The sequence below is a fragment of the Enhydra lutris genome, unplaced genomic scaffold (genome assembly GCF_002288905.1).
Source record: "Enhydra lutris kenyoni isolate GAN:26980312 unplaced genomic scaffold, ASM228890v2 scaffoldscaffold15, whole genome shotgun sequence".
Taxonomy (NCBI): Eukaryota; Metazoa; Chordata; class Mammalia; order Carnivora; family Mustelidae; genus Enhydra; species Enhydra lutris.
This window is the reverse complement of record NW_019154099.1, coordinates 10462284-10488084: the sequence shown is the minus strand read 5'-3', so window position 1 is coordinate 10488084 and position 25801 is coordinate 10462284. Positions and strand designations below refer to the sequence as shown.

At 47.0% G+C, this 25801-nt stretch overlaps 1 protein-coding gene across 2 annotated transcripts in view; it reads left to right on the top strand.

Annotated features, from left to right (window-relative positions):
- Positions 1–24222: 24222 nt before the first annotated feature.
- The window catches only part of LOC111147016 (chondromodulin), a 26458-nt gene continuing 24879 nt past the window's right edge, over positions 24223–25801 (top strand). For both annotated transcript variants that reach the window (XM_022502863.1, XM_022502862.1), the window contains exons 1-2: positions 24223–24407; positions 24847–24987. In XM_022502863.1, the coding sequence (XP_022358571.1) occupies positions 24255–24407; positions 24847–24987 (294 nt within the window). In that variant the 5' untranslated portion in view covers positions 24223–24254. The remainder of the gene's footprint in view (positions 24408–24846; positions 24988–25801) is intronic.

Sequence of the window (25801 nt, the reverse complement as noted above, 5' to 3'; positions counted from 1 at the left end):
GGGAAAGCCTTTGTGAAAGAGAAGCCATCTTTGCTGTGCACTGAAGGACAGTGAGAGTTCCAGCTGGCCAAGATCCCAGAAAGGAATATTCCAGCCAGAGCACTAGACACAAAAGCAGAAGAGCAACTAAAGGTAAAGGCAAGTAGGGAAGCAGCAGCCATGCTGTGCCTGCCTTGTGCAAAGCCAAAACAGCGTTCTCTTAATTTAATAAACAACCGGAAGAAGTTATAAAATGTTTCTGAGCCAAAGAATGACACGATCTGAGCTACACTTTAAGAAGATTAATCCAGTGGCATTATGTGGGATGCTCTTAAAGGCAGAGAGAAGGCAGGTAGAGAAAGGAGTAAGAAAGCCGAGGAAATCATCTTAGGCGGCAGATAATGAGGGATTGAATTAGGACAGTAGGAATGGGAAGGAGGGGGTTGATGGACGGAAGGCATACGGCAGAAGTAGCAACTGACAGGCTTTGACAAATGTACGCATGAAATCTTTCACCAAAGTGTGTATCGTTCTTATTTGGTGTTACTTAGGGTAGTCGGGATTGTAGACCATCTGTCATCGATGCTAAGAAGTGAGACAGATTTTATCCCCATCGAAAGCAGGCTGTTGGACACTCAGGGGCCCGTGCTTACAGGGGGTGCAGCTGGAAAATATCACAGGGCAGGGCATTTCCAGGGCCAGCCACTGACTCAGTGGGATGCCAGGGATCACATCAGACTCCTAGGCCCCTAGCACCTCCAGAAGCGGAACAGCCCGTAGGCAGCTGAATTATCACTGAGTTCATAAGTTGGCTGGGGATCCTGTTGGGGGGCACTGCACTCAGAGACTAGCCTGCTTCACGGTGCCCTCTGGGAGCAAACCCAGGACTCAGGACAGGGACAGAGTTTATGTAAGTGTTAGAGGACAGTGAGTGAGGCTGCCTGTCTCTCACTGGCATCCCAAGCACCCAGCACACAGCCAGCATATACACAGAGATGCCCAATAACTGAACGCATTAGGATTTCTAGAATGTCCAACCCTACTATGGATCCACCCCCCCAGCTGCCACCCCTCTCCTTCTGCTAGCATCCTGTCTGCCCCCGCTCCTCTCCTGAAGCACCCCAGAAAAACTGAGCTTCCTATGGCTTCAGCTGCAAGCTGAGAGGGGCCAGAGCACGACCCCCACTGCAGGGGAGAGCAGAAGCAGGAGCAGGAGAGAGGGCTGGGAGAGGACCGGCTTGCAGAGTCAGGAATCCAATGCAGCCCCACCCCTGTCAACTGGGAAGGCCATAACAGTTGCTCCCTCAGGAGCAGACAGAACAACTGAATACATTAAATAATCATTTTTTAATTTGAGTCGGTAAAGCATTTGGGAATAGCAACAGTGTGAACAACCCTCACAACCCAATAACATTCCAGGCGGACACCGCGGTGACTGCTTGTCTCAACACTTGTTCCCCCCTCTTATCTCTCTATTGCTTCCAGCCACGATTTGATGAATCTCTGTGCCAGGAAAAAAATAAAACTTATTAAAATTATGCTGTCAAACTGTTGTAATTTTCTTTTATCTTGCTCTCAGCTGTTTAAAAAAAAAAAAAAAAAGAAACAACAAACTGTTCCCTCCCAGGCCCCGGAGCCCTCAGCTTGGAAACAGTATGGGTTTCAGGTCCTTCTGCTTCTGCCTTGCATGAACAGGGGGGTGTCTCGTGTACTAATGGGGGTCTACAGAGGTCTAGAGAGAGAAATCCCTTGTGGTTCCCCTCCCCACTGCTGACTCTATGTGGGTCATCATTACATATGTGTGAGGCATTTTGAAATAGAGAAGTTATAATGATCAGAATTCAGCCCCCCACACACACACACGCACGCATATTCAGGCAAAAAGCCTTGACCTCTACTGGGCTACGGTCATGTCCATGATCTTGGTCCTACAGATGAGGTCAATGGGAGCTACTCAGGAACTGCTGAAGCAATGATCTTGGACTGTGGAAGGTAAGGGGCCTGCCAGTCTTCTTCGGGGGACAGGGACCTTCATCAAGGATGCCCTCCCTGCAGATCACATGGCCTGGTGAGCCTCAGCCTTTCGTGGCCAGTGAAGTGAAGACCACAGAGGTGGGACCTGCCTCAAGAACGAGCTGGTGAAAGTACCTCCGGGAAGCACTTTCAGCCACAAGCTGGGAAAGAAACAAAAGGTTTGGGTGTCTGGCAAGCAGCAGCAGCTATACTGGTGGAGCGCAGACCTTTCCTGAAGCTAAGATAAAGAATCAACTCTCTGTGGTCACATGCATCGCCTCAACTCTTGTATTTCTGGGTTGTTTGCTTTGGATTCACCGTCCATGCATTTCCTCATAAGATTCTTTGGGGGACGGTCCATCCTCACAGCAGCTGAACAAAGGGAGGAGAGGGTATAGGCTGCTGGACCAACGTACCCATGGGTGATCAGGCCACTGCTTGGCCACTTGGAGGAGTGGCGACCAGGGCGGGTGCCCAGGTGGAGGCCAGGCAGGTGGGTGGGGGAGAAAAGTGAAATGTGGGGGCTGGAGGTCAGAGACCCATCCTCTTGGGGACAGCCCCCATTCCCCCTTTACCTCCTCTGCCTTCTCACCTCCATTGGCTGTGCTGGAGAGTGTGGCTGGGGACTGGGGAAAGAGAGGTGTTTAGATCAGGGACTTGCATTTGGACAGAAGGGGCGCAGCAACTCACTCTGCCAAGGTTGGCTGAGGGACCTTGGACAGGATAGTGAATATCTCAAAGCCTCAGTGTTTTCATTTGTTAAAAGGGAATAATGTTGTTGTTGTTGTTATTGTTGTTTTTAAAAATTTTATTTATTTATTTATTTGACAGACGGAGATCACAAGTAGGCAGAGAAGCAGGCAGAGAGAGAGGAGGAAGAAGGCTCCCCTCTGAGCAGAGAGCCCGATGCAGGGCTCAATCCCAGGACCCTATCATGACCTGAGCCAAAGGAAGAGGCTTAACCCACTGAGCCACCCAGGTGCCCCAAAAGAGAATAATGTTAATGCCTACCTCAGGGGCAGGTTGGTGCTGGAATTCAGTGAGATATTCTATGTAAAAACTGAGCAAGATTTCACTGCCCCATCAGCACATTACCCCCTCCTCCCCTGAAAAGCACCCTTCCTCTTTCAGGGAACTGCCTTTCCTGACCCCTTCACTCGGGTGGTCACATGGGAGTTGCTACCTTTAACACAACCTGGACCACAGTGACTGATGGATAGGCAATTACCCTTTTTCAGCGATGCTAAAGCTAGTAGACACCCTACAACCACAGTCATTGGTCCAGAGAGAGTGTGTGTCCCTAAGCAAGTCATCGGAACTCTTCAAAAGGAACAGGGAGTACAGATGTTCAAGTCCTTGGCTCTAGTCCCCCACTCTCTGTGATTTACCTCTATGCTAATTCTTTATTTTTATTATTATTATTTCCAGTTAGCCACTGTATAGTACGTCATTAGTTTTTGATGTAGTGTTCAATTTTCATGAGTTGCATGTCACAGCCAGTGCTCATCTAATCCAAATCATGTCACGAGCAACCAAAGAATCCTATAAAAACCAGAAGTGGGATGTTGAAAGTGGCAGACCCTAAAAAGGGTCACTGGGTGGGTGAAGGTCAGGAGAGTGGTTTTGACATTCCTTTGAAACTGGGCCAGTCTTGGTGACTGTCTCCACAAAGCGAGTGGAATGGAGATGACACTTTGATTTTTGAGTTTGGGATAGAAAGAGCCACGGAGCTCCTGCAGGTTTATCGTGGGACACTCAGCCTGGGAGCCTTCAGCTGCCATGTACAGAGCCCAGAGCCCTAAGGCCCCCAGATGGAGACAGCTTGAGGAGAGAGAGTTGCCTGAGGAGCCCAGCCATTGGAGTCTTCCCAGCCAGGCAAGCTTGTGGGATGAAGAAGCCTTTGAGACGACCCCAGGCCCAAGTGCTGTCTGAGGCCGTGGTCGAGAATGGCCCGGCTGAGCTCAACCTTCAGAACCAGGAGCAAAATAAATAACCGTTATTGCTGTCACCATTGAAAACTGAGGTGGTTTACTGTGCAGCAACGGATGGCCAGAACAGCAAATGGAAGGCAGTCAGCATTGCTTCACTCTGCTAGAGCCTGAAGAGTCAGGTAAGCTATTTGTTACCAGATTATCTGCCAGGTCTGGGGACTCAGCCCACTGAGACCAGAGCTCTAGGCGCTTGGGTCAGTTGAGAAAGAGTAATTGTTCATACTGCCTGTAAGTTTCAGAATCACAAGAAGCTACACCAGGGGCACCCGGGTGGCTCAGTTGGTTGAACGTGTGACTCTTGATTTCAGCTCAGGTCATGATCTCAGGGTCCTGAGATCGAGACCCGCAAAGGGCTGCCTGCTCAGCAGGGAGTCTCCCTCCCCTTTCTGCTCCTCCTCCTGCTCATGCTCACTCTTTCTCTCTGACTCACTAAAATAAATAAATCTTAAAAAAAAAAAAGAAGAAGCAGCTACATCTAGAACTAATGAAAAGGAATGATGTATAGGAGTGGACATGACTTTGAAACATTTCAGAACGTGAAGGAAAAAAGCATGTTTGTGGTTTTGCACAGGTCCATGCATTTTGTGGTTTTGCACAGATGGTGCCCATGCATACCCAGGTACCGAATAGCCAAGGGCGTATGATAGCAGACTTCCCTACCATGACTGATCAGGAGATACAAACGTGGCCCCCCGCGAGCCATCCCAGGGCCTTCCCGGCCGTTGTTCATGCTTGAGCTGGGATGAGACTAGTGGGGCAGAGGGAAAGACCCTTCCTCTCTAGACTCGAATCTAAAAAGACAAAAGATCAAATCTGACCGTGGAAGCAGTTCTAGCCTCATGAAAAATGACGCCAGCACACAGAGAAGAGAACTGGTGCAAACCGGGGAAGCCCGTCTGGGGTTTGAGGACCTGTGTTTTCCACCGTTATTTATGCCAGCCAAAAATTCACTGCCAAAGCTGTTTAACTCAATCATCTGCAACCAAAAGAATGTTTAACACCATTCCAGGGACACAGAAAGCCCCAATAAATGCTTTTCACACGTAGTTGTTGCCCATTGCTGTGCTTCTAGCAAAAAAGGTAGAAGTCAACTATGTATGAGGAATGTATTCAAAGCCGCACCCCATTGGGGCTCAGTGGCCCATGAAGTCAGCTCACCTCATCCCCCTACTGGGAGCCCGTAAAGTATAGGAATGCCCAGATCCCGTCTCACACCCCTTAATGAGAATCTTTAGGGATGGGGCCTCTGTGTCTGTAACTTGTTAAAATTCCATTATTGGACTTCTGATTATATAAACACAGGTGTTTATCTCTACTTCCTCCCCAAACCTGATAAAATGACAGCAAAAGAATTAAAGAGCTAAAAACATGCAAACAAACAACAAACAGGAGAAGACTAAACAGATGAGAAATGTCAATAACATTTTGTACCGTGGAAATTGTATGGGAAAGGCAGCAAAGAAAGCCAAATCCAAGTGCCTGCAGGGGAAGGCAACCAGAGGCAAACCTATTTATACCCCAGGACTCCAGAAAGCTCAGGAATTCATAACAATAGGTTCTCCTGAAAGCAGAGAGGCACAAAGCAGGTCCCAGTGAGGAGGTCTGTGTCCCAGGTGCCTGCCCCACCTACGTAGCCAGGCAGGAGCCCTTACCCTGCCAGGCAGAAGATGAGGTTCATTTGGAGAGGATCAAGGAGCCAGGTGCTGGAGTCTGGGGCTTAGGCACACATGAGGGCAAGAAGAGCTTCATCCAAGAAAAGAAGAATGAAAGGAAACACCGCACAGACTTTTAGATGCAGAGAACCAGCTGGTTTCCAGAGGGGAGGGGGACCCAAGGAGGGGCAAAGAAGGTGAAGGGGATTAAGGAGTACAGTCTTCCAGTTATAATATAAATGGGACATGGGGATGTAATGCACAATATGGGGAATACAGTCAATAACACTGTAAAAACTATTTCTGGTGACAGATGTTAACTGGACTTACCAGGGTGACCATTTCTACGTTGTACACATGAAACTAAAATAATACCGTACGTCAATTACACTGCAGTAAAAATTAAAATAGGAGACCTGGGGGCTCAGTTGGCTGAGTGTTCCACTCTTGGTTTCCATTTGGGTCATGATCTCAGGGCCATGGCATCAAGCCCCAGCTCTGTTCCGCACTCAGCATTGAGTCTGCTCCAGATTTTCTCTCCCTCTCTTCCTCTGGAGCACCCCCCCACACACAACCCCCTGGCACGTTCTCTCTCTCTAAAAAAAAAAAAATTAATAATATTAATTAATTAATTAAATTAAAAATAAAGACAATACTACAGGTTGAATGGAGAACCTTCTGCCCCCTTCTATTCTTGCTCCTCGAGCTTAACTGAAACTCTGAAGGCAAGAGTAGAAACAGCGTTCCATTCTGAGAAAACTGCTAGGATCCAGGGAAGGATGCACAGAAGAAAACGTCTTTATATCCCCAACAAACAGCCAAGTCCCCATCTGTTGACCATACCAGTTCGCAGTCCTGCCCACGCACACAGAGCTATCACTTAGCTTGTGGGGGCCTCACACTCCAGTATCGGTGACAGTCAGATAAGTGAGGAAAACCGCTGCAGGGGAAGAGAAGCAATACACAAGACAAGGAAACCTGGAAGAAATAAAGACAATGCAGAGACTAGAAGAAAGCTTCTATAGTATTTACAAACATGCGTTTGCACACAGGCACACACACGTGCACGCACACACACAGGGATCGTCCCTTCCTCTCACTTCTTCAGTAGCTGCTAACGAGTTTTACTATCTGCTTTTTTTGGGTTGTTATTTTACTTTTCAGAAAGACTTCGTCCCTTCTGCAGCTTCACAGTCTCAGTTTTCAAATAAATTGGCCATTTTCTGCTTTTCATTTGGGAGCTTTGCACACAGAAAATGTCAGTCCTGGAGTCTGACATAACCACTCTTATGGCCCTTTAACCTCCCATCATTCATTCTTTGGAAGTCAAAATCCCCTAGAAGAGAAATGCTGTCTTTTGTCCATTTGACTAGGCAAGGACCTGCTCGGGAGGGCTCTGCGGGGACACAGACAAGCACAAACGCCGGTACCTCACCTCCTCTGTGAAATGCAGAGACCAGCTTGGGAGCCGATATTGATAGATCTTGGGATAGGAACAAGACTGCCTTTCACCAAGGAATGTTTCATTTGAAATTACGAAGATAATGCCAACAGTGCCTGTCTTTGGGCTTTTTCTGAAGAAATGGTATATATTCAGCTTGGCTGAGCCAACCCTCTCCTCATAAAGGCAATGACAGAAACTTTCAAGATGAGTTGGCTCTTAGGCACTGAAAAGCTCATAGAGCACCCATAAAACGCCCCTCAAAGGGTACAATGTTGCTACACAACAAGAAGAGGATTTTCTTCAAAAATGCAGATATATGCGATTTCTTAAGTTCTATCTGTCCCTCTACGTGATCTCAACATGTTGGTTTCGACAGTGTCTCGGAGGCCCCCCTCCCACTCTGCAGAGGTCCTGAGCAGCTAATGCCCAGTTTCTAACAGAGATCACCTCTTCCAGAGGAGCGATGATGGAATTAGGACTGGCTCCAGGCCGATGTGGCCACCTGTATGTCGCTGAAGCAGACAGTAGAGAGATCAGGAAGCAGGGGGAACATAACTACCCAAAGGAGAAATGATGGGTACAATGATGGGCCAGTGTTCATGAGGTGGTTCTCCTGGGAAGTAGTTAAAAACAACTCTGTGGTAACATGAGAATATTATTTTCTTCAGCCACTAAATTGTATTTATGCCGTAAACCACCTTATAGATTATTAGAATACCGGAAACCACCTGTGGATCGAAAGAAACAAATGGCAACATTCAACAAGCAGTAGAAATCATTAAATCATCCCAAAGTGGATAATATTCAAGGCGTTTCACTTGACTATTTTAAAATTGTTCTCAATTTCTAAAATAACAAAGTCTTTTGCCGTATGCCTAGTTTTTTCCCCCATCATTTCATTTTAAGCCTTACAATACTTTTAGGGAATGAATAAGGCCTGCCATTACTCTCCCCAATTTACGAAGGAAAATAAGGCTCAGGAAAGCTAGGAGGTTGTCGAAGGTCCCTCAATTAGCAGGAATAATAACTAACTCGGTACAGTACTTTGTAAGACGCGAAGCACCTTCGAAAACATCAGAGCCCCTGGAAGCCTCCCAACAGTCCTGTGAGAAAAATGTTACTAGTAGGTTCATTTCTCAAGCAAACAGAGGCTCTGAGAGGTGAGAATGTTCACGGGGGCCGTCGCTGTCCATGAAGACCCAGATCCCAAATCCTAATCTCACCCTCTTCCCACTTGAACTCAAACCCAGGTCTATTGCCCACAAGGCAATTGTCCTTTCTGGTAAGTCATCTGTCCTTGAAGAAGATAAAGAAATAAATCCTTCTCCTCCTTGACTGGCAATAGTTGAACCAAATGCTTTGAAAGCCTTAGCGTTCTTGGGTGCTACGTTGACTCTTTCAGCAAGAGTCCACCCGACAGTCCGTGTAAACTGATTTACAAATAGAGGATTCCTGAGAACTTGTAGAAGTCTTAACATGTCCATGGATAGCACAATATTTGGCATTTTAGATCCAGCCAAGAAAGGCTGTGGCTTTAGAAGAGCTAAGTGTGTCTTGGCATGCCATCGCTAAGCCCTGAACCAAGCCTACGTCCTTGAAAAAGCATAGGTGAGGTAATAATAGCAAACCAGGCTATATTAAGTGTCCACCTGCAAAATGTCGAGCTGTCTGTGTGCCCCAGACACCCTCCCCTCTTCACGGTAATCTCAGTCAAGGTCCCTGTGGGGGACAAGGCGGCGGGGAGGGGGGGGGTGCGTCTACTAACAAAGCCCAAAGGTTATTGGTCTTCACTTGGCATTTGGTTCATTTGGTTACTTCTCTTATTTTTCCATTCAAAGCTAACCTTAATTCGGCACTGATTTGGGTGTCTAAATATTTTCATTTCTCAAGCAAAATTTATTTATTTTTAATATTTTATTTATTTATTTAACAGAGAGAGAGATCACAAGTAGGCAGAGAGGCAAGCAGAGAGAGAGGGGGAAGCAGGATCCTCACTGCGCAGAGAGCCCAATGCGGGACTCGATCCCAGGACCCTGAGATCATGACCTGAGTGGAAGGCAGAGGCTTAACCCACTGAGCCACCCAGGTGCCCCTCAAGCAAAATTAAAGACTTCCATTTCTACACCCCTTGCCCCCAGTAAGAAGCAGCTTCAGTGACAACTTTTTTATGAAAGTTCCTCATGACCCAACAATGGGGCTTCATTCAACTGACTTGAAAGACAGGGTTGTCAGAAAATCTGTAAGCTGTTTCCACAGAAATCCCCGAGTGCTGTGAATAGTATGTCTGTCCGGCTCCAGCTTCAGCACAAAACTTGGCTTGGTGGAGTTCATAAAACCAGTCTTCAGATGCCATAAATGCCCCATGGGTTTTGTGTTGACTCTAGAAATGCCATACTCTGTATTTAATCTTTCCACACGACGTGCTCATTAGTTTAGTTTCCACATTCCTGAAATACCAGAAGTTTCTCATGTGCTTAGGGTGCACTTTTGGGAAATTGAAATGGCTTATTGCTTTTTAAGTTTTGTATAAATACTAACTACTACTTCTCCTTTCAACGTTTTTACTTTTCCTAAACAAAGCGAAGGCAAAAAGAAAGAAAAGAACTGAATACTGCTTTGCAAAAGTCCAAAGTTTTTCCGTTTTAGTTTATCGAATTCTGATGTCACTAAGAAAGTAGTCTTTGAATTAATACTGAATCTCAATGTCCGTGGAAATCTGGGTCCCAAGAGAATTGCTGGGGCTTTAAAACAGAAAATAGTTCACATGATACATGCAACCGCCATAAATCTGAGAAGACAGCTTATTAGGGAAGCTTCTCTTTGAATTGCAGCATGAAAGACTGATCTAGTTAAGAGAGAGATCTTGCCTTCGAAGAGAGAAGGTAGAGTCGGTGCCTATGGTGATTCTCAGAGTATGCATTTGATTTTTTTTTTTTTTTGCAATTAAATAAAAATGTTGGAGCCTCTTGATTGCTCATGTTTGCTTCTGTTACAGCTCCTCCCTGGGGAAACGGTATTTTTGCCATCTGTAAATTGGCAGTAACTCCCAGCTTTTCTTTGTGTCACAACATATGTTATCAACAGTTTTCTGTTTCGCCTGCACTGGATCTGCTCCTTTAAATCCCTACTTAAAACTCACTTTTCCTGGGCTTCCCTGTGTTAAGGCCCACCAGCCTCCTTCGGTCTGTCACTACCATGTGTCTTGTTCCTTCCCATTTAATTCAGCACCTACTATATGCCTGCTTATCGCCCGGCTCTCCACAACCTTCACAGGTAGATTCTGATGTCCCAGTTTTACAGATGACCGAACTGAGGTCCCGAGAGATGACAAATAACTCACCTACAGTCACAGAGGTTATTGGTGGGAAAAGTAGGGGGGCTACAGACCACAGAGCCTGGCCCATCCATTCCAATGTGCTCTATGTTAAATGACGTGCCACATCATTCCTGGAGCAGGAAACAGCACATGAACGTCTAAGAACCACAACACCTTATAGAAAGGTCACACTGATCATGGGTGAGACTCATAGACTCAGCAGGTCTTCGAGATAATCGAATTCAGACTTCTGATCAGCACTCCAATCAGCAATTCCCTCTGCAACAAGCCAGGTATATGGTTTCCCAGCCTATGCTTGAGCTGTTTTTAAATTGAAAAGAAAAAAAGTGGAGAATCGCTGTGGATTGGATCGCATTTATGTATCAATATCCATCCAGTGGTTGAGTTTCTGCAGCAACGTTGCGCTTGGGAACAATTGTGCAAATGGCCCTGCTCAGGTTGGATCAAAATATTTCCACCAGCAGAGCCAGGCACCCAGAAGAGACCTGGCAAGTGAGTGGACAGCGACACATGTCACTGTTCAAGTGCCTTCCAGGGACCGACGCTCTCGAAAGTGGGCCCCGAAAGAGCTAAACAGCATCCTTTCAAAACAGCACAAACAACGTGATAAACACCAATTCCAGAAGATGAGGAATCCCTCATGATCCCACCAGCCGAACTAATCTGTTTTCATTCTTCTTGCTTCCTGCTAGTCCTTACCCACATGTAAACACGATGTTTAGAGTTGTAATCAAGTATACATGCAATTTGCTCTTCTGCTTTGCGTGCTTGACATTATATCATAGCCATTTTCTGTTGCTACACAGTCTGCATAATTATAATTTTTAGTGACTGTACAAGAGTCCATCAAATTGGCACAACATAATTTCCTTAACTACTCTTGTTTTAGTTTTTCTTTATTATAAATTACTCCACTATGATCATCTTGATTTTTATTGACTTTTCCCCCTTCTTTTGGATTATCTCCTTGGAGTCAAAAATTAGCATACTCTTTAAAAAACAAAGTCAGTGCAAATGGCCTCTGTTTTGAATTTTGTGACATGCTAAAGATCCCTGTCCTTAGCAGAATTGACATCAGGTGTGGCTGTTCTTTTATGTATTAATATTTAGGTGTCCCACAACTTTGTGTCATAAAGAGATAAAACTTTGCACTCCATGAGCGTACTTTCTAAAAGAAAATAAAAAGAGAACTTTTTAAAGAAGAGTAAAATCATTTTCACGTCCTCCCCAAAAGAAAGTTTTTCCAAAAATTTTTGTTATCTTGGGGTGCCTGGACGGCTCAGTCATTAAGCATCTACCTTTGGCTCAGGTCATGGTCCCAGAGTCCTGGGATCGAGCCCCACATTGGGCCCCTTGCTTGGTGGGAAGCCTGCTTCTCCCTCCCCCACTCCCCTGCTTGTATTCCCTCTCTTGCTGTTTCTCTCTGTGTCAAATAAATTAATGAAATCTTTAAAAAAAACTTTTTTTTTTATCTTTCCCTTTTAAAAATCTTCTACATTCACCTCCTATACTCTTCAAACATGAGTTTTTAATCAGGAGCTTGGGGTCACTGGATTTGTTATTCAAGGAGATCACTTGGTCCCCAACATGGGAGGTGGCTTAGACAGAGTTGAGGCATAGCTGGGGTCCGGTTGGGACATCCCAGCAGTAAGTCAGGCAGGATGGCATGAGGCTCCGAGGTAGGCATGGCAGGTGGAGTGGGGATGGCCAGAAAGGGGCAAATGCTGGTGACACTTCTTAGAATGGTCAGGACTTGAAGATCAATTCGGTGTGTACATTAGACAAGTGCACCTGTTGGCCAGCTCTCTGGAGATTTTCAGAAGAATGATCCTGTCCCAGGCTCAGGTTAGGAAAGCTAGATCACTGACAAGTCAGAAGCATTTGAAGCACTCCAGAATCTCTGAGCTCACTTGCCCAAAGCATCTCTAGAGAGAGTCATTCATTGAGGGTGACATCCTGCCTCTCCATCGGCCTTCAATTACAAGGCAACCTGCTCCTGAATGAATGACACACTGTGACATTTTTCCCAATGTGGTGAGGATGAAGCACCGGGCTGGGGAGTCAGAGAACTGAGTCCTAGTCCTTCCTGCGTGGTCATGGTAAGTCACTTGATCTTGCCAGGCCTCAGTTTACTTAGCTGTAAAGTGGGGATAACGAGGACTGTCCCACCTGTTTCACAAGCTGTTTTTGAGTATCATGTGAAATCTCCTGTGTGAATCTCTTTGTAAACTCTGATGTCGGATGGCCTGGGGAGTATAAAGAGGCAGGAAGTTGATCACATCGCGGGTTGTTGCTGACTGATAGAAAGCAAGGCCTTAAATGAATGGGACATGGGACAAGTAAATTTTGGTGAGTGTGCCTGAAGGGTTGTCTCTGTCTGCTTGGTCTGCCATCACAAAATATCACAGACTAGATGGTTTAAGCAACAGACATTTATTTCTGAAAGCTCTAGAGGCTGGAAAATGCAAGATCAGCTTGCTGGCAGATTCAGTTCCTGGTGAGGGCCCTGTTCTCTTCCTTGCCAACAAACACCTCTTGCTGTGTCCTCATAAGGTAGAGAGAGTGAGCTTTGATGTCTCTTCCTCTTCTTATAAGGGCGTTAATCCCAACATGGGAGCCGCACCCTTGAGACTTTATCTAAACCTAATTACCTCCCCAAGCCCCTACTTCCAAATGTCATCACACTGGGGTGGGGGGGATGGGGGTCAAGGCTTCAACCTCTGAATGTGAGGGGGACACAACATTCAGCCCATAACAAGGGAGAACACAGCACTGACAGGAACAGACCCACACAGGAGGCTGATGGAACTCGGAGTACCTAGTGCAAGAGGATGCCTGAGGACAGTGAATGAGGGCGTGAGTCCCAGCTCTGTCCCTTTCTAGAGCTCCATGACATGGACAAGTTACTAACTTTGTCACACCTCGACTGCCTCATCTAAAATGAAGCCTGGTTCCTTCACCAAATATTTTATTGAGTAGCTACTATGTGCCTGACAATGCTCTAGGTGCGAAGGATGAAAAGGTAAACGAGACTGGCCACATCCCTGCCCTTGCGAGGTGCCCATGACCGTGGGGGATGGGGGTGCTCTGAGGTCCTGTGGGGGTCCCGGGGGGGTACTCTGAGGAGTTCCTGGTATAAACTACATGGCACGGTGGTTGTCAGAATAAGTGTTCTAGAACTGTTAGCTTCTATTATCATGTGTCATCATTTTTCCAGAGTTGGTCCTGTGAAGACACTATATGAGTAGAACAAATGAATAGAAATCAGGGGCATTAACCCCGAGGTCCATTCATATATTCCCCTCTGTTCGTGTTTGCTGTCGTAGGTAGAACTTGCAGGGTCACCCCCACACCGCTCCTTCCACGGGGGAGCCAATATCTGCGCTGCTTAACCATTCATTCTCTGGGCTTCCTTCTCCACTGAGTCCAGAAGGGCATTGCTTATTTAGAAAATGACATGTTCCGAGTTATTAATACATTCCAAATATTAAAATTTCAGTGGAAGCACTGGGAAAATCATGGCAGGATCATAATTTAGGAAGGCCAGGTGGCTAATGAATGCTTGGTGCCCAGGAATATCTTGATTCCTCTGCCCCTCTCTCCCAATTAACAAAGGCGCTGATGATCTCGGGGCTGCTTCTGGCCAGCTGGGATAAATCAGCCTGCTGACAGCTGCCCAAATGATGTATTTTAAGGGCACGGGCCATGTGGCTCTCTATTGCAAAGCAATTGGGGTCACCGTGTTTGCATATGGATTAACTTTCTGTGCAGGGATCCTACGCACTTACTGCGCACGCTGTGGGTTGACAAGTGGTAGCAATTCAACAGTGATAAAGAGGAGGAAGACCTGACGACCCTTCAGAATGCCCCCATCTTCATTTCTCTCTATTCCTATTTTAGGACTTCTAGCAAAGAGAATGCAATTGACGTTCCCTATCTATTTTCTCAGCCCCTATTCTTAGAAAGAATTTCCCACAACTGACAGAAAAAGGTATCTGGATGAGCATGGATGGAATAAAGAAAACCCATAAAGATCCATTCAGATGGGACTTGAAAATTATCAGCGTGGCCCATATTCCTAGTGATTCTAAGGCAAGATACGTCGAAGTTATGATCATATTGAATACACTGTTAACTGGAGGAGCCATTCTCTAGGGATCCTCAGGGCTAATCCCAGTGGGCTCAAGTGGTAATTGCTCTGTTGTGAACAGTCTAGAAGTCCCTGAATATTTTGTCTCGATTCCCCTGAGCAATCATGTGTGACACAGGCGAGATGACTTAGTCCTTATTTAGCCATTCATAAACTTTTATCAATGACCTACTATGTCCAACACACCATACCAAATATTAGAAGGATCCAAAGACATAGGAGGCAGTCCCTAGCAAGCCAGAAACCTGCCGTTTTAGAAGAGCGATTAGGAATTCACAAAATAACCACCACACAAGGTCATACAGTTCACATGCCAACTTTTCTGTGATTCTTGGGACCTGTGATCATAGGGCTAGTTCTGATAGCTCATGATCTATGTCATTTTCCCCTCTAAATCTTGGAGGTACTCCCAAAGTCAGAACCCAGCCTCTATTTCTCAGACTGCCTCTTTGATCTGGAAGCAAGGCAAAAATCCTCTGATTCTTAGCTAAAAATGGTGGTCCCTGAACACACGAGTAGCTTATACCATAAGGCGACTGACCATTCATAATTCTACAAGCACTTAATGAGAAGCATGAGCCCTTTCAGCAAGGTTTTCTGAACCATGACTTGGCAAATGTTTTCGATGGCCCTTGGACTGCTTTTCTTTTCATTTATTAATTAACTATGCATCTGCAAATGAACAACAGTGAACAAGACACAGTCTTGACCTCGCAGAAGCTTGAGTGACAGTCTAGTGAAGAAAACAGACTCCCCCCCCCCTAAAAAATAGGGAACGATGTTCCTGGGGAAATGGCCAGAGCATCTCCCACGCATTCAAGGACTTTATTTATTTATTTATTTATTTACAGATTTTATTTATTTGTTTATTTGAGAGAGAGAGAGGGCATGAAAGTGGGGGGAGGGACAGAGGGAAAAGCAGACTCCCTGCTGAGCAGGGAGCCTGATGGAGACCTTGATCCTGGGACCCCAGGACCCTGACCAGAGCCCACAGCAGACATTTAACCGACAGAGCCACCCAGACGCCCCTCATTCAAAGAGTTTAGACTTGACACCGATGGCACCGCCAGCCACTGTGGGCTCCTCCTAAGCTGAGGTGTGAAGGGGTATGAGTTGCACTTTAGAAGAGCGGATCTTGAGAGGGTACCAAGAGAGAGAAGCAGGCAGGGTCGGAGGGAGGTGGGAGGATGGGGAGGACGGTCTCGTATCCTCCTGGAGATGACTGCCGCAGAAAGCTCCATTGAGAGGGATGACGGCTCATGAGAGCGGAAGGCCGAGGTGGAGCCAAACAGCCATGAAACAGCCCCTGGGGGGGGGGGGGGGGGGGGGGCAGGAGCAGCTATCCCCCCAGTTACCCACAGTTCGGTATCACTATGCTCTGAGCACTTTCCCTACATTTTGGCATTTAGCTGAGGAGAAATAAGCAGCAGCAGAGGGATGAGTAGTTAAAGATAACTTGAAAATTAACTGATCTATGTGGACGGACACAAATTTGAAAGCCTCAACATGGACTAAATTGAAGGGAAGGAACCCTGCTTTGATAATCCCCAAAGGCAAACAATCCCTGGTACTTAGCATTGGAAGAGGATGCTTTTTTTTCCTCCAGTGCATCTACCATCAGTGCAAATGCTTTTTATTATGACGGTACAGGAGTACTTGCTATATTAACTCCAGACTGGCCAGGTAGCAGAAAATGGGAAAGGAGAAGCAAATAGGACCCGTGAGCCAATCAGTTCGTGAGTGCAGGGATACAGGGACTCTAGAATAATGCACTAAAGTTAATTGTCCATGATAGCTTTACATCAATGTCCTCTTCATCTCTCTAAGCTGGGGAGTGTCACCATCAGAAACTTCTAGGGAAAATCCTGCCGCCTGTGTGGAGTAATTCCGCGTTAGTGGCTCTGTGGAACCCCCCTTCTGTCTTCGACGACTTGTCCCTAAACTGCTTGTCTTCTCCTCCTAAATGACCAAGTGTACAGAAGGAAGTCATGGCAGAACTAGCGGGTATGATGCCAAGCATAATAAGTCCGTCAGAGAAAGACAATTATCATATGATCTCACTCATATGTGGAATTTAAGAAACAAAACAGAGGAGTGTAGGGGAAAGGAGGGAAAGATAAAACAAGATGAAATCAGAGAGGGAGACAAACCATGAGACTCTTAATCATAGGAAACAAACTGAGGGGGAGTGGGGTGATGGGGTAACTGGGTGATGGGCAGTAAGGAGGGCACTGGACATTATGTAAGACTGATGGATCACTGAACTCTACCTCTGAAACTAATAATACACTATATGTTAATTGATTGATTTTTAAATTAAAAAAAAAAAGAAGCAGTGGCAGAAAGCTGTGTGTAAAATCCTGATGTCAGAGCTCTGTGCCCTTTTCCATGCCTCTTCTGGAGGAGGGAGGCTCTGAGGCCTCCATTCCCCAAAGACAAGAGCAGGTTCTGATTGCCCTTGTCCATTCCAGAACTTCGTCTCACCACATTCTTGCCACAGTCTTTTCTCCTAAAGTTCCCACATCCATTCATACGGCCTTTGTCATGCTCTCATCTCTGGCTGGGGAGTCCATGGGGGAACATTCTCCTGTTTTCCTTAACTACCTCTGCAATTCCTTCACGGTTTTCCTTTGCCACGTCCCTATCGAGCCTACTTGCAACTTCAAAACCAACAGTGACTCTGAAGCCAGACTTCAGTAGCCTCAGATCCTGGAAGCCATCACCCCCACCCTGCTTCGTCACCAGGCCTACACGTTAGACCATGTTCCCACACAGAACCGGTCTACCTATAAGATCTCAAAGACTAAGTTCTCCCTCTCTGGTTATCTCTAGAGTTCTTCCTTCTCCTGTCCCTCAGACCACCGCCATCAGGCCAGCTCTCCCCTCTCCTCCCAGTTCACCAGCCCGTCCCTACTTCACAACCTCCCCTCCCAGCCCACACCCTACAATTACCCGGCCCCCTGACCTTCTGCCCTTCCTAAGACCATCTTCAACACCCAAGGTGATGGTTAATTTTTTTTCTCAGCTTTACTGAGGTACAGTGGACATATAAAACCATAGAATATTTAAAGTGTACAATGTGAAAATCAAATAAATAAAAATTAAGTGTACATTGTGGTGATTTGATACACATATACATTGTGAAAGGATCCCCCCACCCCCACTGAGTTCATTAACACACTGTGATGGATAATTTTATGTGTCAGCTTGACTGAGCTTAGGGATGCCCAAGGGGGCCGGTAAACATTTCTGCCTCTGTCTGTGAGGACATTTACATAAGAGATTAGCATTTGAATGGGTAGACTGAGTAATCATTATGTGAACCAATTCCTCACAAGGATCTCTCTTTCTGTATTCCTATAGGTATCTTACTGGTTCTGTTTCTCTGGAGAACCCTGGCTAATACACCCAATTTCCCCCAACATCATCCGTCTTCCTCTCTCTTGCTCTGAGTTTGTTCAGTGCCAGTTGGCCAAGAGCCAGTTGGTGCCAATGTCTTGTTCTCCAGCTGCAAAGGATCATTGCTTTTGTAAACTCCATATTGTAGCTCTCATATGCTATCAATTTCTCCCATACTTTGTAAGCCCTGCTTGGTCCCCCACCTTTCCATCTCAGCAGATGGCCTTCTCTGCCTCTTTACTGATACTAGGTATGACATCTCCCCTTGAATTTTCATAGCTCTCAAACTTAATGAGCCCCAAACTTAGCCAATGCCTCCTATATCTACCTAGTTGTTTGTGCTTGAAATCTTGACCTCTCCCTCTTCCATGTACTTCACACTTCTCAATCTCCAGAGTTTGTTGATTCTACCTATTAAACAAATCTCAAGTCTGTTCTTCCCGCCTCCATCACTTATGATTGTTTTAGCCACCATCATCCCACTTGGATGCCCAAATGATGTTTTTAAAATGCAAATCTGGGGCGCCTGGGTGGCACAGTCAGTTGAGCATCTGACTCTTGGTTTCAGCTTAGGTCATGAACTCAGGGTCGTGAGATCAAGCTCCACATGGGGCTCTGCACTCAGCACCAAGTCTGCTTAAGAGTCTCTCTCCTTGGGGCCTGGTGGCTCAGTCAGTGAAGCATCTCCCTTCAGCTCAGGTCATGGTCCCAGGGTCCTGGGATCAAGTCCCACAGCATCAGACTCCCTCTCCCTCTGTCTCTCTCTGTCAAGTAAATAAATAAAATCTTAAAAAAAAAAAAAAAAAAAAAAACTCTCTCCCTCTCCCTCCACCCCTCTCAAAATGAATAAATAAATCTTATAAAAAAGTGACTTCCCATTATTAGGAGGAAAACATTCAGCATCCTTAACATGCCCTAGCAGACCCCATTTGCTCTCTGGAGCCTGCCATTCTTTCCTTCTCTGCAATGCACACTTCTTTCCTTCTTTCCAGTGGCAAACTCTTCACCACCACATGGTAACACTCTGTCTCTCCACACTTCCCACACCTACACTCATCTCCCCCTGGAAATTCCTATTTGTCTTTCAGTTCTCCGCTTAAATGTCACTTCCTCAGGTGCCGCCTGCCTTCCTCACCCAGTGTAGTTAGATGTTATTTATCTTCAGTACACTGGGCTTTTCTCTCACATTGTTTATCACAAATGTAATGATACCATTATTTTGTGATTACCTGCTTAATGACTGTCTTTTCCACTCCTCTAGAGGTAGCTCAAGAGCTGGGACCCTGTCTCATTTTCTTGTTGCTGTGTCCCCAGTCCTGACACAGTGCCTGACACAGGGCAGAGTTGGGCTGTCACCTCCAAGGGAAGAGCCTATGAATCAGGTCCATCAGGAGGTGGGAGAGGGGAGAAAGTCTATGAAATGGGTACCCTTTGATCCCCTTCTCCACGGGACTCCCACTGTGCTGCTCCTCCCATCTTCTCATCACTGTTGACCATCTTCATGTAAACATATTCCTTTAAAATTGTTGAAAATATGCCACTTCAACAGAATGAGCTCAGAGGGTGCCATGGTCTCCCCACCCACCGCTTACCCCCATTTGTTGTATGAATGAGACAGAAACTTGCATTTCAGGGGAGGAGCAAGATGGCGGAAGAGTAGGAGACCTAAATATCATCGGGTCCCAGGAGTTCAGCTAGCTAGTTATCAAACGATTCTGAACACCTATAAACCCAACAGGAGATTGAAGAGAAGAATAGCAGCAATTCTATGAACAGAAAAGTGACCACTTCCTGGAAGGTAGGACATGCAGAGAAGTGAATCTGAGGTGATATCAGAAGATAGACCACGGTGGGGGATCAGTGGGAGGTACCAGCTCCCAGCAAGTGGTGGAGACGCAGAGCACAAAATCAGAACTTTTAGAAGTCTGCTCCACTGAGGGACGTCACTCCAGGGGCTAAGTGGGGTTGGAGCCCTCATGGGGACAGTGTGGTCTCAGGTCCCGGGGGGTCACAGAGAGACTGGGGGTGTCTGAGTGCAGCAGAGCACCCAGGTATCGGAGCAGGGAAGCCAGCTGCAGAGACAGAGCCAAGGAGTGAGCTTTCAGCTCTGGGTTACCTTAAACTGTGATCCGAGGCACAGTCAGGTCACTGCTCTTTGGGCAGGGACCCTACAAGCAGCAGAAACAGGGAGACCCACCTTCCTCCTCCGGGGGCAGGGAGCCGGAGCATGAGCAGGCTGCAGGAACCTGCAGGGTTTGGAGACTCCAAAAGGGGCTGTGTGCCTGTGATAGAAACGCTCAGTCACAGGCCAGGGGAGTACAGAGCGTGGGCCAGAGACCACAGAGGCAGGAGGGATTGACCACTTTTCTCCAAGGGCGCACTGAGGAGTGGGGCTCCAAGCCCTCAGCTCCTCCAAGCCGGAGATTGGGAGGCCGCCATCTTCATTCCCGTCCTCTGGAACTCTGTGGAAAGCGTTCAGGGAACAAAAGCTCCAAGAGCGAACCCAAGCAGATTACTTAGCCCGGCCCTGGGCAAGGACAGTGCAATTCCGCCTTGGGGAAAGACATTTGAGAAATCGATGCAACAGGCCCTCCCCCAGAAGATCAGCGAGGACAACTAGCCAAGACCAAGCTCACTGATGAATAAGAACTGCAGAACACCAGTGTTAGGGGAAAACAACACATAGAATTCACAACTTTTTCCCCATGGCTCTTTAGACTTTCAAATTTAATTTTTTTTTCAAATTTAAATTTTTTAAATTTTAATTTTTTCTTATCCTATTCTTTTTTCATCTTTCCTCATTCCTGTTTTAATGTTTTTTAACTATTTTATCTTATCAATACATTTTTAGAAAAATTTTAAAATTTTCATTGTTATAGTCATATTTTATCCCTTCATTGTATTTAACTTTATTTTTTGTATACATATAGGTTTTTCTTTCTTTAAAATTTTGGGATACAATTTCTTCTAATAGATCAAAATATACCATAAATCTAGTGGATGGCTTTGTTCTAGTCTCCAGCCTGATCACATTCTTTACTCCTTTTTTTTTTTTTTCTCTCTTTTTTCAACCAACTTCTTATCTTACCAATTCCTTTTCTGGAATCCTTTTTAATTTTCATCTTTACAGTCATATTCCAACCTTAATCATGTTTGCCTTTATTTTGTGTGTCTGTGTGTGTGTGTGTGTGTGTGTGTGTATGATGTTTTTCTTTCTTTAAAATTTTGGGAGGTAGTTTCTACTAACAGACCAAAATACACCCCAAATCAAGTGTGTGGCTCTGTTTTAGTCACCAGTCTAATACACAGACACACACACACACACACATATATTTCCCCCCCTCCTTTCTTCTCCCCCAGTTTCAGTCTCTTTTGATTTACTTAGTATCTATTTTTCTGGGGTCGTTGCTACCCTTTTAGTATTTTCTCTCATTCATCGATTCTTATCTGGAAAAAATGACAAGGTGGAAAAACTCACCACAAAAAAAGAACAAGAGCAGTACCGACGGCTAGGGACCTAATCAATACGGACATTGGTAATGCATCAGAACTAGAGTTCAGAATTTCGATTATCAAGGCTCAAAAAAAGCCGGGCTCAAAAAAAGCATGGAAGATACTAGAGAATCCCTTTCTGGAGAAATAAAATCCTTTCCTGGAGAAATAAAAGGACTAAAATCTAATCAAGTTAGACTTCAAAAAAATCAAAATCTTGCCATTTGCAATGACGTGGATGGAACTAGAGGGTATTATGCTAAGCAAAAGAAGTCAATCAGAGCAACAGTTATATATGATCTCTCTGATATGAGGAATTTGAGAGGCAGGGCAGCGGGTTGTGGCGGGTAGGCAGGGAAAAAATGAAACAAGATGGGATCAGGAGGGAGACAAACCATAAGAGACTCTTAATCTCTGGAAACAAACTGAGGATTGCTGGGGTGTTGGGGGGCAGGGATAGGGTGGCTGGGTGATGGACATTGGGGAGGGTATGTGCTATGGTGAGTGCTGTGAATTATGTGAGACTGACGATTCACAGACCTGTACCCCGAAGCAAATAATACATTATAGTTAATTTAAAAAGGGGGGGCTCATTAAAAAAAAAAGAAACTTGCATTTCTCCCCCACCCCTCACCCTTCCCTAGTGCACCTCTCTACAGAGCCCATGTGTCCCCAGAACATCCCTGCCATCACTTACTCCTACCAGTCCCTCTCTCCTCAAGCTTTATCTTCCTGTTTGCTTTGGCTTAACTCCCTCCTTCCCTATCTTTCTGTCATCTCTTTCCCTGTGGCCTTCAAAGGTCTTTCCAGCTTCGGGAGACCAGTGGGGGTGTGGGAGTGGGTCAGGGAGAACTTTCTTGATCCTCCAACTCCCTTTTTTTTTTTTTTTAAGATTTATTTATTTATTTATTTATTTGACAGAGAGTGAGAGAGGGAACAAAAAAGCTGGGGGAGTGGAAGAGGGAGAAGATGCAGGCTTCTGGCTGAGCAGGGAGCCCCACAAGGGGCTTGATCCCAGGACCCTGGGGTCATGAACTGAGCCGAAGGCAGATGCTTAATGACTGAGGCACCCAGGCGCCCCTATCCTCCAACTCCGTTGACCCAGCCCCCTTACTTTCTTTTTCCCCTCAGTGCCAAAGTTCTTGAAAGAACTGTCTTCGTGTGTTATGCGCACTTCCTCCCCACCTCGCCGTTATTTATTATTTCATTCACTCATTTTTTGAAGTTAGTAAGTGTTCTCAATACAGAATTTGAACATTCCAGAAGACACACAGTGAAGTATCTCCCTTCCATGGTGTCCCCAAGCCACCCAGCTCTCCTCAGGGGCAACCCCTGCTGTCAGTATCTTGTGTATCTTTTCAGAGAGCATATACATACATATAATCTTGTTTGCATTTTTTTGATACAAAAAAAGGCATTTATACACATTTCCAACCCTTGTCTTTTTTCACATAAAATATGTTAGGAAGTATTCTACATCAGGAAATCCAAAGCTGCTCCCTTCTTTCAAATCACTGCCAAGAACCCTCTGTGAGGACGCACCATAAATTCTCCACGGTGGACACCCAAGATGTTTCCAGTCCTTTGTTCTAATGAAGATGCTGCAATGAATATCTTTGCCTATATAGGATTTTTCCACCCTTGTGTGTGTATCTGTGGGATGGATCCACAGAAATGAGACTGTATTTTGCATTTTGGAATTAAATTATTTTCCATAAGAGTCGTACCAGTTCACCCACCTGTGACAATAGAGGGGAGGCCCTCCGTCTCTCCAGCCCAACAGCTGTCAAGTCCTACAGACATCTTCTGTGGGTGCCGGTTCCATTCTTGCCTCCTTTCCTGGACCCACTGCACCCTGCTCGTCACACATCCTCCCTCTCCAGCAACCCAGAATGGAACACTTCCTCCTGCTGCCGCCCTGCCCATCCAATCTCCCTTCAGTCAGGACACCTGGGTTCCTCTCCTGGACTCTTGCACCTGGTGACTCACCCAGCAGAGGCCTCTGCACAAAACTAGAACTGAGTATGAATTAATGAAGCTTGGCTCCAAAATTAGGTGCTCTGTCATTCTAATACTGGCGGATGGCATTTCCAAAAGTGAAAAATACTTTCACTGTTCTGCTTTTTAAAAAAATATATGTTTTATGTATTCCTTTGGACATAATGTTTTCGAGGTGCGTATGTGTTGCCATTGTTGATTTGTTTGTTTAACTCACAAAGTCGACCAAACAATGCACTGTCGTTCTGGTCTCCCCAACTCCTTCCCTCCAGCTTCCTCTCCTTGGCTTTTGATTTGGCTAGCGCTCTACCCTCCTCCTAGACCTTCTAGAGACATGGGTGACCAGGGCCATCTCCCAGCCCTGCTCAGTGCTCTAGTCCCAGGGACCCTCCGGCAGTGCCAGACTCTCCTCTCCACTCTGTCCTGTTCTACCAGCTTCCAACCCACACACAAAGTCAGGAAAAGCACCTCCAGCACCATGTCACAGCAGGGTCCTCTGACATTTAAAGAGATCTTTGGATGGTAGAAAGAGTCCTGGCACTGTCACATTTTTGGGATTGCAGGAATCGGCATCCTCTACCCAACCCTCCCCATCTCCATCCCCACCGTGACACACTAAGGGCGCTGGGGCGGGGTGGGATGGGAGGTAGGAGACAGGAGAGGGTCCGGAATGCAGGACGAGCTCACTCAGCGGCTGGGGCGGGAGAGGGAAGGGAGGAGAGAGGTGAGGCTCTGGAAGGGGTGGGGACCGCTGGGCTGGCCCGGGTGGGACAGGGCACTGTGTGTGCTCGGCCTTGAAATGCCCGGCACGTCGGGGCAGCGGGACAGAGCCCAGGGCGCGCGCGGAGGCTGCCAGGGTCTCGCTCCTCCGGCCACAGCCATGACAGAAAACTCCGACAAAGTTCCCATCGCCCTGGTGGGGCCTGACGACGTCGAGTTTTGCAGTCCCCCGGTGAGTAGGGCTCGGGATTCCCGGTCCCACTGCCGGGTCAGTGGACACGCAGGGCCCGGTTTTTGCGCGGGGGTCCGAATCCACTGCCCGGAGTCAGGGATTTGCGCCACCGAATCTGGGAGGCTGGTGCCCAACTCCGCGCGTGTGCAGGGTTCTCGGGACCCCAGACGGCCGTGAAGGGGAGGGTGGGAACGGACGCAGGAGCGGGCGTCCTGTGGCGGGCGGAGCGTGCACAGCCGCGGGGCCCTGGCCCTCCTCGGGCAAAAGTTTGCTGATCGCACATCCACGCCTGAGTACAAGGGACCTTCGGGACGGAGCGCGGCGAAAGGGGAGGGGACGCGCCGTTTCCCACCTCCAGGGGAGGTGCGGGGTGCGGGGGTGCGGGCGGCGCCGACGTGACCGGTCCCCCCTCCCCGACCACCCCCGCCCCGGCCCGCAGGCATACGCCACGGTGACCGTGAAGCCCTCCAGCCCCGCGCGGCTGCTCAAGGTCGGAGCTGTGGTCCTCATTTCGGGGGCGGTGCTGCTGCTCTTCGGGGCCATCGGGGCCTTCTACTTCTGGAAGGGGAGCGACAATCACGTAAGTCCAGAGGCGGTGCGCGGGGCAGCGGCGTCCTCACTGTCACCCGCATGTCCCCCCCCCCCCAGGTGGAGCCAGAGCGCTGGGCAGCGGGGGGCCGCCCGCCGCTGCCCGAGGGGCCCTCTCGCCCCTGCCCCCGCTTTTCTCTAGGTCCCCCGGGGCACCTTCTCCCTTCTTCATCCAATTCCACCAGCTGCTTTCCGCTCTCGGCAACTTCGTTGAGAAGCAAGTCAGAGTTTTAAGGGGGAATATTAAAACAGAGTAGCGGGAGAACGCAGGGGGCAGTTGGAGGAAGGCCCTTTCCCGCGGATCTCAGCCTGGCGCTTGCCGCCAGCGGCCCTGAGACTGTCGGTGAGGCCCCTCACCTGTCTGGCCTCGGCCTTGGGGAAGAAATGGAGCTAAATCATCTCCAAGGCCCTTCCCAGCCGAGAAAGGCTATGAATTTAAGAGCCTAGGGCAAAGATGGGCCTGGGGAATAGTCAGACCCAGTAGCAGGGATGAACTTGACCTTTCAAGAGTTTTTGTTTCTTTCACTGCATGTGACCTCTGCATGAATGCTCCCTTCTCTCTTGCCCTGAGGAAAAGAAATGGGCTAACTTCGTTAAAGGTGGTAAATCTCTTTAAAAATCAATTCTGGCCTAGTCACATGTGATTTAATGGTAAATGTTTCACTAACTGCTGTCCTACTTTCTTTGAATGTAACTATTTATTTTAAAGCTCCATTGGCTCTCAAAGCATATACAAAGCGCTTCTAACATGACTGGGCAGAATTCCAGGGTGTTCTCAAAGTACTCTGAATTTTGTTCACCTCTCT